Consider the following 17500-nt stretch of genomic DNA (forward strand, 5'->3'; position numbering starts at 1 on the left):
TGTGCGCGCGTGTGTGCACGTGTGGTTTGTCGTCCTTTTCAAACTTGCAGCGGTCTCTTGAATAAGCCAGTCTCCACAGCCTACTACAAATGCAAAACGTGTCTGAAATGTGTTGCCATGGCTTTTATATGGATTTCATATATATCTGTATCGTTTATTTCCTCTATCTCTCTCTGCACTCCCGTACCAGGAAATGGAACGCAAGGTAAGAGCATAAGTGAAAAGGCTCCTTTTGCTTTCCAGTACATGCATGCTTGGCAGCGTCCAGTTTTTTTTATTTTCATCCTTCATTTTTTCCATTTCTGTGTCAGTTTACACAGATCTCTCTTGCCATCCTCACCTTTTTTTGGTTTTGTGGCTTTTGCCACACACCATTCACATCATGTCATACCATTGCTTCGCTGTGTTTGTTTCCAGAACCGTATTCACAGTCAAGGTGCAAGGTTTCAGTCATTGACTTGTGAATCTTGCTAGGCATTGAAACATGTCGTGCCCACCCCCCCCCTCTCTCTTTCTCTCTCGCTCTCTCTCTCTCTCTCCCTCTCTCTCTCTCTCTCTCTCTCTCTCTCTCTCTCTCTCTCTCTCTTTCTCTCTCTCTCTCTCCCCCTCTCTCCCTCTCCCCTCTCTCTCTCTCTCTCTCTCTCTCTCTACCTCTCTCTACCTCTCTCTCTCTCTCTCTACCTCTCTCTCTCTCTAACTAAAAAGTCACTTACAGAAGGTCACTTTAAGAAATGAGACGAGAAACACACACTAGTGATAGGGAGGGACCATAAATAAGTAGAAAGAGGCTTTCCATTGTGCCCATTCCCTGATCTTATCCTCTCCTTTCACACACACACACACACACACACCACACACACACACACTCACACACACACACACACACACACACACACACACACACACACACACACACACACACACACACACACACACACACACACACACACACACACACACACACACACACACACACACACACACACATTCACACACAAACTCTCACTCTTTCTGTCTCTCTCACTCACACACACACACACACACACACACACACACACACACACACACACACACACACACACACACACACACACACACACACACACACACACACACACACACACACACACCACCGAAGAGATATCTGGTTGACATGCTGATATAACGTCAGTGTGAACGCTTGCCCTTGGTGCACCAGGAGGTCATAGCAGACGGACAGACACCCAATAGCCCATACAGTCCCTTCCTCGTCCCTCAGCACCTTAAACAGAATCAGCAGCCTTTCCGACAGCTAGCCCAACAAACACCTCGCGCTATCAGCCATCGCAGCCGTTCGTCATCAACCCCCTCCACACCAACCCACCCCACACCATACCACCCCACCCTAACCCCTCCATCTCACCCCCTAACCCTCCTCCACCACCACAGTCCAGTAAAGGATGGAACACTAACGACTACATATACACACACACACACATTCGCACGCACGCACGCACGCACGCACACACACACACACACACGCACACTGTCCACACCACACTGTCCTCCACAACTGAGCGGAAAAAAGGCCAGCACCTCTCACCCCCCACTCCTCACCTTTGTGCCTGTCCCCTCCACCCTTCAATCTCACGACCATAGTCTACCTAAAGGACACACACAGACACACACAGACACACACAGACACACACAGACACACACAGACACACACAGACACACACAGACACACACAGGCACACACAGGCACACACAGGCACACACAGGCACACACAGGCACACACAGGCACACACAGGCACACACAGGCACACACAGGCACACACAGGCACACACAGGCACACACAGGCACACACAGGCACACACACACCTCTTTCTATTCGTCCTCTGTACCCTTCAATCGTCTCCACAGTCCATGAAGGGGGCCAGGGACCGATACTGCAACCATTCAATGCTCACCACCACCCACCCCCCCCACACTCACACACACACACACACACACACACACACACACGCTCTCGTACACACACACACGCTCCCATACACACACACACACACACACACACACACACACACACACACACACACACACACACACACACACACACACACCACACACACACACACACACACACACACACACACACACACAACACACACACACACACACACACACACACACACACACACGCGCGCGCACGCACACACACACACACACACACACAACGCTCCCCTTGCTCCTTGCCCTCCTCAGCGTCTTTTAACACCGAATAGAAACCTAATGAAAATCAGACCTCAGGGTCTGGTCAGCAGTGGGTCTTATCATTCAGACATCCAATTAACTTCAACCCCCCCAGTCAGTCACCACCAACAACAGTATCTCCTCCATCTCTTCTCGTCAGCCATCACCGGTCCGCCACCCATCCAATACCCCCCCCTCCCACCACCATTGACAACAAGGGGGACAATGGAACTGCAGAGTGTCTGACTGTGTGTTTTTGTCAAAAGTCAAAGTCATCGCCACCTGCCACGCCACCACTACCATCCTTCTGCACCAACCAGCCAACCCTGATCTTGGATGGGGTTGAGGGCATGCTGAGGCTGGGGGTAGCAGGGTGTGTGTCAGAGTGCGTGCGTGTCTGATTGGCTTTGTGTGTGTGTGTGACTGTGTGCGTGCGTGCCTGCGTGTGTTGGTGGGTGGGTGTGCGTGCGTGTGTGTGCTGGCGTGCAAGTGTTTGACTGTTGTGTGTGTCTGATTGACTTTTATTGTGTGTGTGTATCTGACTTTGTGTGTGGGATTGACTTTGACTCTGTGTGTTAAAAGGCTAACGTGGCCTCTCTGTGTGTGTGTCTGTGTCTGTCCCCTCAGGCTAAGCAGCTGGAGGAGAGGGACAAAGAGCTGAGGAAGCAAGACGCCTTCTACAGGGAGCAGGTGGCCAAGCTGGAGGAGAAGGTTTGTACACCACACACACACATACAGACACACACACACACACACACACACATGCAGACACACACACACACACACACACACACACACACACACACACACACATGCAGACACACACACACACACACACGTACACGTATGCACACAGCCACCAGGACAACCAGCCTCAGCTTACACATACACAAGCAAGCAAGCTGGAGGGCAGCGCAAGTCTACCAGCGGGCCACCACACTCCACTTAACACAGACAGACACACACAAACTGCACTCGCAAGCTGGTTCGTCCACCAGCAGGCCGCAAGGCTTGCACACAAACGCATGCACACACACTCTTCCAAGTTGACGGACAGGGTTCCTACGAGAATGCCTGGTTAACACCAGACCTAATCGCAAGTGAGATTAGGTCTGGGGAGTTGCCTATTGTAAATTCCGTAGGGGGCAGAATGCTTGGCTATTATGACACACTGCCTTGCTCTCTGATTGGGCAGAGAAACTGTTAAGGTCGGAATGCTTGGCCATTATGACACAGGGCCCGTGATCTTGGACGTTATGATTCATCCTCGCAAGACTGTCTTTCAGATCGAAACGATTGTGTAGAACTAAATGCATTATGGGAGTTCCCAGACTACCTACGAGGTGGGGCACATGTAAATTAACCAACCAAAAGAACAGCCAATCAAAAGCATTGTAACAAAATTTTCTGTTGACCTATAAGCATTTTAATGAAATGATTGATCAGGCATTTTAATGAAATTCAACAAGACGTACAGAATCTTTCCACTCTAACTAGGAGTATCCTGTTTTCTTGCAGTCATATTTCAAGTAGGGGTGGGCGGTATGGCCAAAAATGTATACCTCGGTATAATTTCAGCCACGGTATATATAACGGTATATATCACGGTATTGTGCATTTGTGTATAAAATGTTAAAATTAAGCGTTTTGTGGCAAAATGACCAAAACACCATTTTTGGAATTTTATTTTTTTGGAAATGACTGGTCAGACATTGTTTTATCTATGTGGGAATTCTTGTCATTCAAATAATTTGAAAACATATTTTTAAACTTTTAATCTATAACTACAACTCTACATCTACAGGACGCAATGCGCTATTGCGGTAGACGGTATGAGACAAAATCTCTATCATTGATGAAAAAATACTGCACACGATATTATACCGCTTTTACCGCCCACCCCTAATTTCAAGATATTTTGCGCTGTACGTGTCCATCAGGTTTACTGTCGGCCTAAACAACCATTTTGAAATGTTTGGATCAGTGGAGTTGTATTGTTTCAGAACCATTTATATATAATATATTACGCTTTTATCCTCAGTGGCTCATAGTGTAAAGCAATCACTCGCTTACAAAACGTTCTACTTCCTGTGCTGTCCATGCCTGGCTGCTGTCTCTTTCAATGCTGTGAGATCCCCATTACAGTACATTACATTACACTTAGCTGGCTGTTTTATCCACAGTGCTTTACCATTGATGGAAACCCCATCAAGCTCAAACAAAATGTAAGCGACTAACAGAGTAACTGCAGTCTCTCACTTCTGACCCTCTCTCTTTTGCTTTAAGTGGTAACCTTTTGACCAAAGTGAGCATTAAGAGTTGCCATCAACTCGAGCAGGAAAGCGATTTACATTAGATTGTCTGTGAGGGAAAGAGCTTCTGCGTGTAGAGCAATCGGCCATTTTCCATACCCTGGCCTGATAATGCCCTGACATAATATGGTATATCGATATGGTGCTGAGTCACATATGAGTCCGCAGTCAGTATAGCCACTTTTTACAATAATGAAATAATCTCTGGAGATCACTGGTGTTGATTGAAGCGTTGCAGGATTTGTTGCAGTGTGTCTTTACTACAACTTCTGATGTAGAATTCAAGAAACTGCCTCTTCTGTTTTAGTCAAGGTATTTCCCCAACATCCTCTGGCTTTCATCATATAGTTTGACTTTAAGAAACTATTTGGCTGTTAAAAAACTTACCTGCAATGTTTTTTTTTTTTACATAGGATTTTCAAAAAGCCTACCACTGATTAATAGACTCCTCTTTCCAACATTAAGAAGGTTGAAAATATTCTGTATGTGTTCTATATTGACAGAAATATTAAAAATCAACTGCAACAGCTCCAATATATGAAAATAGCTCCGCTAGTTTACTTTTTCAAAATACCACCCCTTATATGTCAGATTTTAAAAAGCCCTCAACATTTAAGATGTTTGCAAACATCCAATATGCCTGGTGGATGGTCAGGATATTAAAAATAACACCAGAAATATTTTGAAAATAGTCCTCTACATTGATTTTTTTTCCCCAAAGCACCGCACCAGCCTACCACAGATTAAAAGACCCCTCTGCTCACACATTAAGAGGTTTGCAAACATTCTATATGTGTCAAATATGAGCAGGACATTAAAAAATCACACCTGCAATATTTTATAAATAGTCCTGTGCATTGAATTTTCAAAACGCTGCATATACCTCCTGCAGATTAAAAGACCCCTCTGCCTGCACCCTTTCTGTATGTATAGGTGGACAGGATATTGCAAATCATAACCGCTTTATTTGAAAGTACTTCTCTACATTCAAAATACCTGCCACAGATTGAAAGAGCACTTTCTTACAGTAAGATGTTGCCAAACATTCTATGTGATTGAAAATATGAAAAATACATGACAAGGTCAGTGGTTTGATAAAGATCTACATCTAATCACTGTAATATTTGAAAATATTCAAAGTACCACTTTTTGGCCTGCCACAGACCGATTAAAAGCGCTCTCTGCACTGCTCTCTAGGCAGAGTGAGGTGAGGACGCTGGGAGAAAGGAAACTGCTGGCGTGTTATGCACCGCGAGTCCCCTTGCAGTTCACCTTGCTGCTGCACATATATACTGTATCTATGCTAATGTTTATCTAGCCTCCTGCCTCGCCCCAATCCAACCCATCTCAGCCTTGCACTGTTTAACACCGCTACCGCAGGGTTAGCACACAGCGTTCCCAAGGCTCTAGCGAGACATGTCAGAGTGTTCCTGTGTGTGTGCGCGCGCGTGTGTGTGTGCGTGTGCGTGTGTGTGTGTGTGTATTCCTAGTCCTGTGTGTGTGTGTAGGGACATGTCTCTTGTCCTTTCGACTCCCGCTGCTGGGCTGCGCTGCGCTGAGCAAATAGCCGCAGGGGTTTCACTAAGGGCCCAAGATAGGAAGAGCATCCCCTTGCACTCATGAGGGGTCACAGAACATACTCCCAGAACACACACACACACACACACGCACACACACACACACACACACACACACACACACACACACACACACACACACACACACACATACACCTGAACGTACAAATGCACTTTGACGTACACACACACACACACACACACACACACACACACACACACACACACACACACACACACACACACACACACACACACACACACACACACACACACACACACACACACACACACACACACACACACACACACACAGACCTGTACGTACAATTGCATTTCGACGTACACATACACACAAACACATGCACACACACACCAGTACAGACACAAACGCACGTGTTGTGTTTGGTGTCCTCAAGATGACACTTGTCATGTGGGCCCTACAAACAGGGGTGTGTGTTGGGGTTTGGCGTGGGCGGAAGGGGGGAACAAAGGGGTCGACAGGAGGTGTTGTGGTGTGCTATATCAGGAGGGTGAGGGGTCGTAGTGTGTTGAAATGGGGGGCGGTGGAGGGGTTTAGGGGTGTATATGTCTCTTGTCTCACCCATTTGTCCTGGATTTGACATCTCTCAGGCCGTGCCGGGGGCAGTGTTGCCAGATTGGGCTGTTTCCCGCCCAATTGGGTTGCTTGGAATGGCTGTCTGCGGGTAAAAATGGCATTTTGCACGACACCTGCCCAATTTTGCCCATAGAAATCAATAGAATTGGGCGGGCTTTAGGCTAGTGCTTCCAGGCGGGTTTTCAGCATTTTTTGGGCTGGAAATCATCACCCTCATCTGGCAACCCTGGCCGGGGGAGAGAGCACAGCGCCAGTGCTGTGCCGCTCTCTAGAGAGGTAGAACGACTGAGGGAGTAGAGTGCTGGGCTGAGAGAGGGGGGGGAGAGGGTGAGGAGCCAGTTGGAGGGGGGTTGGGTGGGGTAAAAATAGCCAAACTCTCTGCGGACGGACAGAGCTCAGGTACTAGGGGAGACAAGGTGGGCAGATTGGGGGCACAGACACTGTGGTTTTCCAATGTATGTCTGTCTCTCTATGTTCTATCTCTCTCACCCGTTTGCACGCACACACATTCACGCACGCACGCACGCGCGCACACACACACACACACACACACACACACACACACACACACACACACACACACACACACAAGCTGTTCAACAAATTCACGATTGTCACTTTTGTAAAAACAGTGGACATGCACCGCATGTGTAATTACTAATTGCTTTTGATGCTAAAAGAGGCAAGATCTTTAAAAAAAGACACACACACCAAAAAAAACGCACATAATGGATTGACTGTTCAATACTGAGGTATCAAAAGAATGCCTGCCTTTGCCAACATCAATGTTTTACAGTGAATAGCCTGAATAAAAGAGACTTTCCACAAGGGCTTTCATCCGCCATCTATCACACAGTAGCCACTAGCCCATGCTGGCACTGCACTGCACTGTCTGCTTGTGTAATATTATGAATCATCATGCTATCCCTCATGATTTCATAGAGTGGCAATTATGCCCCATCCATTTAACTGCTCCACAACACTTCTGATGTCTGCAGTATAGTTACGTATAGTACACAACTGATGTTGATGTGTCCCGCTGGTAAACGCTGTGTAGCGCCTACCCGTCCTAATGGTGCAATGCTAGGGATACTTAACACCCAAATCCTTTCAATGAATCTTATGGAATCAAGTTTCATTTCTTCGTTATCATACTGATTTGCGCTCAGTGTGTAAAGAGACGTGTTGAGATAACTGTGTGTGTGGTTTTTTTTGTGTTGACATCAGCCTCAGCTAAGTGGATGTGCATTGTTTTAGGGGGGAAAAGACAAAACACGACAGCAGAGAGATCATGCGCTAGAGTGGATTAAGCAGCTGAATACATGTGTAGTCACACGCATGCAAGCACACACACAAACATGTATGTGCAAACAATGGCACACACATTGACATGGACACACACACACACACACACACACACACACACATTCTCTCTCTTGCTCTCGCTCTCGCTCTCTCTCTCTCTCTCTCTCTCTCTTTGAGGGGGCGTCTCCATTAGGACAGAAGGGACTCAACCCTGAGCTCCACGCTCCCTGGCATAACCACTATTGATCCGGCTAGTCGTCATCAATCATCCCTATGGATCCCTGCTCAATATTCAAAGGCCTCGTCAACAAATCACCTTCACACCTCCAGAGTGTGGGCACAGAACAGAAAGGAGAGAGAGGCCAGGAGGGGAGACTGAGAGACGGACAGACAGAGTGGGATGGGGGGGGTTTCAATGCGGCAATGAATGAACATCGCTGAGTTTCAGGCGTATGGATTTATGGATCTGGATCCGTATGATAAATATGATAAATGTGGCAAGTCTGAAAAACGTGTGCTCGCACTTAGCGTCAGAGGAATCGGAGGACCGACAAATGAAGATTGGTGGCCACAAGGAGAACGAGTGAAAAAATATTAACTTTGCCAAAGCTGGAGGAAAAAATGAGAAGGTTTTCTTACCCGAAGGCTGGGACTACGTGCTTTCATGTCTTGGCCTTAACAAATTCACCCCAAAAATCCCTTTCCCTAAATCAAACACCTTCATCAGTTGTATTTTTCTAAGAATGTATTGACCAGCACTTGTGACCCAGGCTTTAAGCGTTACAGAGAGGTTATCGGGAAGGTTTTTGGAAAAGCGCTTTAGGGGAGGAGGAAAGGGTTTGGGGCAATGGTGGGTATATAGAGAGGAGATTTGGATTTCTCAAATCTCTCCCAAGGAAGATGAAGGGGTGTGTGGAGAGGGAGAGGTTGCAGAGAGATGGGAGGGAGGGAGAGAGGGAGGGGGTGTTACGAAAGGAGATATCGACAGAGAGCCTTATCTTGTTTTTTCCAAGGGAAGGAGCCTGGCAACAGCGGTTTGTTATGCCGAATCGATCCTCACCGAATCGGCCCATTATGCAGCCGTCGGAGGCAGGAATCGTTTCAGGAGAGAGCGCAGGAGGGAAGACGGAGGAGCTGGGGAAGACGGAGAGAAAGACAAGACTTTGGGGAGAAGAAAAGACAAAAAGCTAGGGAGAGAGATAAAGAGAGCAAGAGAGTTGGTGAACAGTAAGCAAGGCGGACAATAAGATAGTGGGTAGAGAGTTAGAGAGAGACTGCGAGGAGACAAAAGCTGATAGGGTTTGTCTAATGATGGTCTCTACCTCTTGTGGTTTCAATTTTTTATTCAGCTACCAGGGGGGAAAAAAACAGAAAACACATTCTTCTTCTCCCTTCTTTATGTATCCGTCCATCCTCTCTTTTTTATCCCTTTCTGTCCCATCTCGCTTCAAGCAGTAGCTTGTCAAAGAGCGAGACCAGAAAGTGAGCGAGCGAGAGCAATGTCAAAAATGAAAGAGAGATAGAGAGAGCGAGGCAAACCGAGTGAACGAAAGAGTGAATGGAAGAGAATAAAAGTCTGTTATATATTACACGTCTCTTTCAATCTGACCGGCTCATTTATCAGAGAGCCAGGCCTGACAGCCCATCACCAGTCCAGAGACAGCTGCCAGAACCTCCGGCACGGCCACCGGCCTGACCCAACCAAATTGCCCTGACATCCATAAATAAATAAATAAATAAATATATATATATATATAACCTTATATACAGGAGCACTGAAATATATTTCACATGTAGTGGTTTTGTTATTGATTTATGTATGGCATGCAGTCATTGTTGTTGTCTTTTTTGACATGTATGGAGGAGTGGGTATCACAGTTAAGGTTGTTTTTATATATACCCACAATCTAATTTCTAAAAATAGACGTTATTTTAGGGTTTTCACAGGATGTGAAACCATACACTCTTTTACTCTTTTGCTCCTGTGCTGTGTGCATTTCACACAACTCTTGCCATATGGAAAACCTTATTGGCGTTAGGTTATAGTCCCCCGTCTAAAATAATACAATATCATTTTAGATAGCTGTCATTACATTGTAATCCTCGCCCTTCCAACCCAGGATAAGCTCTGCCCTGTGGCGATGTTCTTGTGGATTATCAAATCATCCACATATACCATGGCTGCCTGAGATGATTGCTTCATAATTGCAATATGATCACCCATTTTCCCTTTCCGTCTCTCTCTGTCCGTCTCTCTCTCCCTCCTCACTTCTCTCTCTCTCTCCCTCTCTCCTCACTTCTCGGCTCAATCAAATGGTATCACATAGCCCACCTCTCTCCACCTATTAGACGGCCAGGTTGTAAACGGGTGTATTGCTGCCAGTTGATCCACCTTTTCTGTACCATTTCAATCAGGTTGGTCTGGGGATGTGAAGGTCTCTCTGGCTATTCAACTGTCAGTCACATCACAGGGTTAGAGAAGATGAATCCTAAGAGCTTGTACTGCCGACAGGCAAGCACTTTCTACTTCTACTTCTGACTTGTGAAAATGCAATTAAGTTTAGTCCACTCACTTCACCTAGAATGTGTCATTACTGACTCTACTTACGAAAGCTCTATTTTCTATAATCCAAACACACTAGTTTGTTACCCACTGAACGACATTCACCATTTTTGTTTAATCAGTGGCCACTGTCCACTTAAGCGTGTTCAGACTTTTGAACTTCAGCAAAGTTCGTTTGTTAGTTGAGGGTTTTTATTTGTTTTTACCTCTGTGTTTTGTAACACATCAGTGGGTGTCTTTGATTGATCAGAGTTGTGTCGCTCGTGTTGTCGCCTTGTCTTCTCTTTTGGAGGGGTTTGATCATCAGCGTGCGCTGGCTGATCGCTGAGCCCCTTTGCCTGTCTCCCATGGTCGCGCCGCTCCAAACTCTTAATGGCTGGCGTACCACAGAGCTCTAATGGCTGATGCAGCAGGGGTCCATCTCTTCTCGAAACACACACGGACACACGCACACATACACACACACGCGCACACACACACACACCCACACACACACACACACACACACACACACACACACACACACACACACACACACACACACACACACACACACACACACACACGTACACACACACCCCTACACAAACGCGTGCACGCACACACGCACACACATGCACACATGCACACACCATTACCACACCAGCACCACCTCAACCCCTCGTTACTTCTCCTGTTCCGTGTGAGATAACAGACCGAGGCGATTAGTACATCTTTATTTGGTTTACTCTTTGGAGGGTGAGGAAAGCGACTGTTGCGAAAATCTGGTGGCATTTCGGACGAGGGAAGCTGCGTCTGGTTTCATTAAGCCGATCGACGACTCCTACCACTGTCTCTCTCCCCCTATCTCTCTCTCTCTCTCTCCCTCTCTCTCTCTCTCTCCCTATCTCTCTCTCTCTCCCTCTCTCTCTCTCTCTCTCTCTCCCCCTATCTCTCTCTCTCTCTCTCTCTCTCTCCCTCCCTCCCTCCCTCTCTCTCTCTCTCTCTCTCTCTCCCCCCCCTCTCTCTCTCTCACCCCCTTCTCTCTCTCTCTCACCCCCTTCTCTCTCTCTCTCTTTCTCTCTTTCTTTCTTTCTTTCTTTCTTTCTCTCTCTCTCTCTCTCTCTCTCTCTCTCTCTCTCTCTCTCTCTCTCTCTCTCTCTCTCTCTCTCTCTCTCTCCTCCTGTTTGATGGGATTAGTGTCGGAGCTAATTATTTCATCAGTCATGATACCTCCCGTCTACAACCCTAAAATTAAGAAGCCAGTCTCTTATACACACACACACACACACACACACACACACACACACACACACACACACACACACACACACACACACACCACCACCACCAAAACAGTGGGGAGATGAAAAGAAAATGAGCCTAAAAGTACGGCAGTACATCTCCCAGGAAGGAGTCATTAAAGTCTTGCAAAGTAGGTTGGAGAGAAGTGTTTGTTTTTGGTCCTGCGACACGACTGAGGCTTTGCATCATTTGTTTACCATAGGAGCCCAACCGAAGCAACTTTACAACATAGCCTCTTAATGCATGCCGTACCTCCAGTGGCACGCTGTAATAGTCATTGAAAAGTTAACTACCATAGTACTACAATACTATGACGTAACACAGGCATACCTGCAAACTTGTCACCTTTCGGCGAAATTCGCCGTTTTGATTTCAAAATAGGGGACTTATGTGAATCGTGCAGATCCGAAGAGTTTTTTTTTTTGGGGGGGGCGGCAGTAGCGCCCGACTGAAGTTCTGAAGGGTAAACAGCTGCCTGTCTGATATACGTAAAGACGGCGAGATTTCCTACATTACCCATAAACACTAGTCATGATGTAACCCACACCCATAGAGTTCTTCAGTAACGCGGAAGCATGTAGTAGATTGTAGTCTTTCATGTTAGCATTTAAGGACTTCCTGGTTCGTATCGGCTTCCGGCTTCCATTGGGAATGAATAGGGGCCAGTTTCAAATAAGCTCCGAGTGCAAGCACGCGCTTAGCGAACCCCCGCAAACTGTCGAGGGTGTTAAAAATAGGCTGTAGGTATGACATGGTTGATCATTTTGTGTCAAACTTCGACATAAATACGATGTTGCGTCCATATGCTAAACCCGGAAACTTTTGGCGACTACAGAAGCGGCGCCGGCATGTACGTGCGGAGGGTTGTACCCATGGCAACCAAAGGAAAGTATGTAGTTCGGAAGTTTTAATGATCAGAAAGGGGTTAGCAATATTGAATTAAAATCGTCATGATTTAACATGTGAATACACCAACATGATGATACGATCCGTTCCACTAATGAGAAAGGGATGCGGGGACACGCTAATGTTCGTTGTTGGCGTGCAACTTATATTTTTGCCAAACCTGAATCTCTATGGCGTTTTGCAATGTAAAAAATCGCCATGGAACCGGTAGTCCAAACGCCGCATACAAGTTGACGTCAACGCTGAAGAGCTCTATTGGCTGTCGTTTAATCACAAGGACGCAGCTTCACATTCACTGGCTGCATGTTTGAAGGCTTGAAGCCCGCGCGGAACCGGTGTTGATAAATAAAATGTCAATAAGAGGACGAGCGCGGATTACTTCGGTTTTGTAGGTTTTCAACGGGTGATAAAGAATGTGGCAGTGGTTAATGCAAGGTTAGGTGTCGGTGAATGCAAGTAATAACTGTAGTGACGCTGAAATGAAGTGGTGGTGGTGGAGCGAAAACGGCTTGGGCTGGACAGAGCAGGACAGCGCTGGGAGAATAATGTCAGCGTAGCTGTCAGATTCCTCGTCTGACATTTGCCAAGTCCTCGCAAATGCATACGATGGAGTTGCCGTTTCCTAATAACGCCCACGCGATCGCAAATACCCTGCATGGATTTGACATGGATGTGCGAGTAAGTGAAAAACAATAACAAATAAAAACAAAAAAACTACCGACGTTATGAAAGTAAGTTCTGATGTTATTGCTTGTTTATTTTCGACATATAGTGTAGCCTACTTGTCATTCCTAGCGCATGGTAGTATATTTAATCCTGGAGGAGTTTAAAGTCCTAAAGCAACGCGCATAATAAGATAAGACATCATACACGTTACTGTCCTCCTCTCCCTTCATCTCTTCTCCTCTCCTCCCTCTCTTCTGTGCATTGTCCATGGTATTTGACTTATGCTCTGTGTGAAGTTTGAATGATGCTGTGTGGAGGATGTGAAGTTTTGTACAGTAGTGTTTTTTTTATGTTATAGGTGTAGTTTGTGTTTGACGCGTGTTGGAAGTCATGCTGTGTTTGTGTGAGGTGTAGGCCTATAGGCCCTACTGTATGTGAGGTTTGAGTGATGGCGTGTGAGGTTTTGTAGTGTTTGGCTGTCTGTCTGTGTTTGGCTGTATGCTAAATGTCTGTGTATGTGGCATGTGTGATGTGATTCACTGTTTTCAGAGGAAATGGAATAAAAACTAATAGAATGGAATAGAATAAAAAACTACATTGCAAATAATGAAAATAATGGGGGGGGGGGTAATGAAATGGAATAAATAGAACTGGGGTGGAAATGTTTAAAATGGATGATGTGAAATGTTGAGAGGTAGACACTAGACAGGAGGTTGTGTGCTCATGTCAGTGGATCTGGAAATGGAGATAGAGCACAGAGACAGAGACAGGCTAATTTGGCAGCACTGAGGGAAAGGAGGGTGGTGGAGGAGAAGAGCATGGGCAGAAAGGGGCACATTTAAAAATTGCAAAGAAAATAAAATATTAATAATAATTAACACATTGAATACCGGCGGTGCTCACGGAATTATGTCTGGAATACCAGCGTTCTAAGCCCTTTTTTGAGGTTTTTTTGTAGACTCACAGCTTATTATGTGATAGGGCCACTGAAATATGTTATGACTCGTTCGAAAGTGGAGACGCTGCCCTCTTAGTAGGTGAAAACTGTGTGTCTCTACGAGCTTTTATTGCCGAGTAAACCCACGCTAAACCGAAGCGGGTATCCATGGAATTCAGCTACAATCGGAGATATTGAGGTTTTTGTGAAGGGTGCGCTTCTTCAGAATGTGACGAGTTTGAAAGGGGATGAGTTGGTTTTAATCACAATTTGGTGCAAGGTTAGCTCTGACACACATCTTCCTGCTCGTCAAGACACACCTCCTGCTCTAAACCACTACGACACCGGCAATCAATGCCCTTCGAAATCCACGTTTTTCACACAGACTGAACACAAGCTCTTTGCACACATGCAGAAGGTCGGACATTTGCTAAAATAGTTCCCGATGACTCCCGAAATAATAGCCCAACATTGACAACAAATGCCATATGATGCTTAGATGTAGCCCATCCGATCCATATGTAGCCATCTATGCTAGCTTCTGGCTTTTCACATACAGGAAGACAGTTCAACATGGGGGTGAATAATCAAATAAACTTATCTAGTTGGCGATCAAACTTCCAAATCGGAGCGCATTACTCCAATTACAATTCGGGTGCCATTTTGATCCAAGGATCTGGTAAAGGTCTAGGTAGCAAGCCCAGAAAGTTCAAGATACTCCTGGCACGATATACAATGGTCTCTGTGTTTACCTATTGCGTGAAGTCAGACACAATACACGCTACCGATCGTAGGCTACTAGGGAAACAACAACATAGCACGATTCACGAATACGGCAGCACACCTCCTGCTCTGTCACACTACGACACCAGCAATCGATGCCCTTTGAAATCCCCGTTTTTCACGTGGACTGAACACAAACTCTTTGCACACATGCAGAGGGTGAGACATTTGCTAAAATAGCTCCCGATGACTCTCGAAATAATAGCCCAACATTGACAACAAATCCAAATGATATGATGCTTAGATGTAGCCTAGCCCATCCGTTCCGAATCATATGTGGTGGCAGATGGACACTCCCAACTGAGATCGCTCCCGGACGTGTAGTCCCAGGTGTATCTATCACTCCCGGACGTGTAGTCCCACCCGATTATATTTCACGTATTATCATACACTGCCACATACAAGCAATTTAAGGTTAGGGTTAGGTTTAGGGTTAAGGTTAGGGTTAGAAACAAAAAACTAACATCAAAAAGATAACTAGCTCCGTTATATGGCGGTGGCATCGATAGTCTTGCTAGTGGGGGCGAGCCGACAGGGGAGCGTCCTGCGTTGGGAGCGACAATCAGGGAATCATGATATGTAGCCATGCTAGCTTCTGGCTTCTCACATACAGGAAGACACAGAAACTTATCTTTTTGGCGATCAAACGTCCAAATCGGAGCGCATTACTCCAATCACATATCGGGTGCCATTTGGATCCAAGGATCTGGTAAAGGTCTAGCAAGTCCAGAAAGTTCAAGATACTCCAGGCACGATATACAATGGTGTTTACCTATTGCGTGAAGTCAGAGACAACACATGCTACAGTGACCGTACTAGGGAAATCAATGCAGGCAGCGCGATAGGCGACATGGGTTGGCATCCAGACATCTTGGTAAGTTAAATTAAAATATCCAAATCATAACACTCAAACATCATAACAATCAAACAACTTTTGGACTGCAAATGTTGTCATTTATGTCCATCACAGAGCTACCAAAATCACATATATTGTCCATTGAAGGGTGTAGATTCAAAATATGATATTTAAATGCAAAAACGTATTTTTACGTTTTGGTATACAACGCATGGGCGTGAAAAACGCATTATTACGTCGTCGGTACTCAATGTGTTAAAATTAGTAAATAAAATATTGTTTTTTTGTTTTTTTTTCCATTTTAAGCGGGGGGGGGGGTAGTTGGGGTGCGCGTTGGGGCTCGCGATAGTTTGTCACCTTTTTCAACCCTTCTGAGTGTGCAGGTATGACAGGGCCTTTAGTGGTGCACGACGTCTTGTTCATTGCCATTCTGGTAACAGCAAATGTATAACGCTGTGTCTTAATGGGTGATGTCTAAAAGTGCTACAGAAGGTTAATTTATTAGAAAAGCTCAACTTATTAAGTCACAATGCCTCTTGACCTGACCCTCTACAGTAGTGTTTCTCAATGGGGGCTCTATAGCCCCCCAGAGGGCGTTGGGAGCCCTAGGGGGGAGTTAAGGAGGATACAGCTGAGAGGGGGCGATGCTTAGTTGTCATTGGTGGGCATTATTCCATTTTTAATACTACGTGGGCGTTGGCAGGCTTATGACGAGGACAAGGGAGCGTTGGACGTTTATGTTGAGGGCCAGGGGGGGTTTGTTCAAAAAAGGTTGATAATCACTGGTCTAAAGTATAGTGGTACCACTGGTATCCAAGGGGCCAAAGGTAACCTACAGAGTGATTAGGTTGTTCATCCTGGGCTTTGAGTCTTATTTTTGTGTCTGTTTGTGACTTACACGAGCAACAACACCTGTGGCACTCTGTGTGGTGTGCAATCAGAACAGCACCCAAACCCTCAGTCACCACCACCACCACGTCACCGCAGAGACACCTTTCCTGATTGCCTCTGATTGGCTCACAGTAGCCTATCCGTCCGCTCGCCCCGCGGTCTGTTATTATCGTCCACTGTTTCGGCCTGCAGGCAGCAAGCCACCACATCACACACACATCAGGCACATCACATACACACACAATCACATATCACACACACAGACACACACACACACACACACACACACACACAGACACACACACAGACACAGACACAGACACAGACACAGACACAGACACACACACAGACACACACACAGACACACACACAGACACACACACAGACACACACACACACACAGACACACACACAGACACACACACAGACACACACACAGACACACACACAGACACACACACAGACACACACACAGACACACACACAGACACACACACAGACACACACACAGACACACACACAGACACACACACACACACACACACACAGACACACACACAGACACAC

The 17500-nt window shown here is 46.1% G+C and overlaps 1 protein-coding gene across 1 annotated transcript in view; it reads left to right on the top strand.

The window, feature by feature from the left end:
- chchd3a (coiled-coil-helix-coiled-coil-helix domain containing 3a) overlaps nt 1-17500 on the top strand; it is a 128037-nt gene that overhangs the window by 73327 nt on the left and 37210 nt on the right. The window contains exon 5 of the mRNA XM_063217438.1: nt 2862-2945. Coding sequence (XP_063073508.1) covers nt 2862-2945 — 84 coding nt within the window. The remainder of the gene's footprint in view (nt 1-2861; nt 2946-17500) is intronic.

Source organism: Engraulis encrasicolus, chromosome 15 (genome assembly GCF_034702125.1).
Source record: "Engraulis encrasicolus isolate BLACKSEA-1 chromosome 15, IST_EnEncr_1.0, whole genome shotgun sequence".
Lineage (NCBI taxonomy): Eukaryota > Metazoa > Chordata > Actinopteri > Clupeiformes > Engraulidae > Engraulis > Engraulis encrasicolus.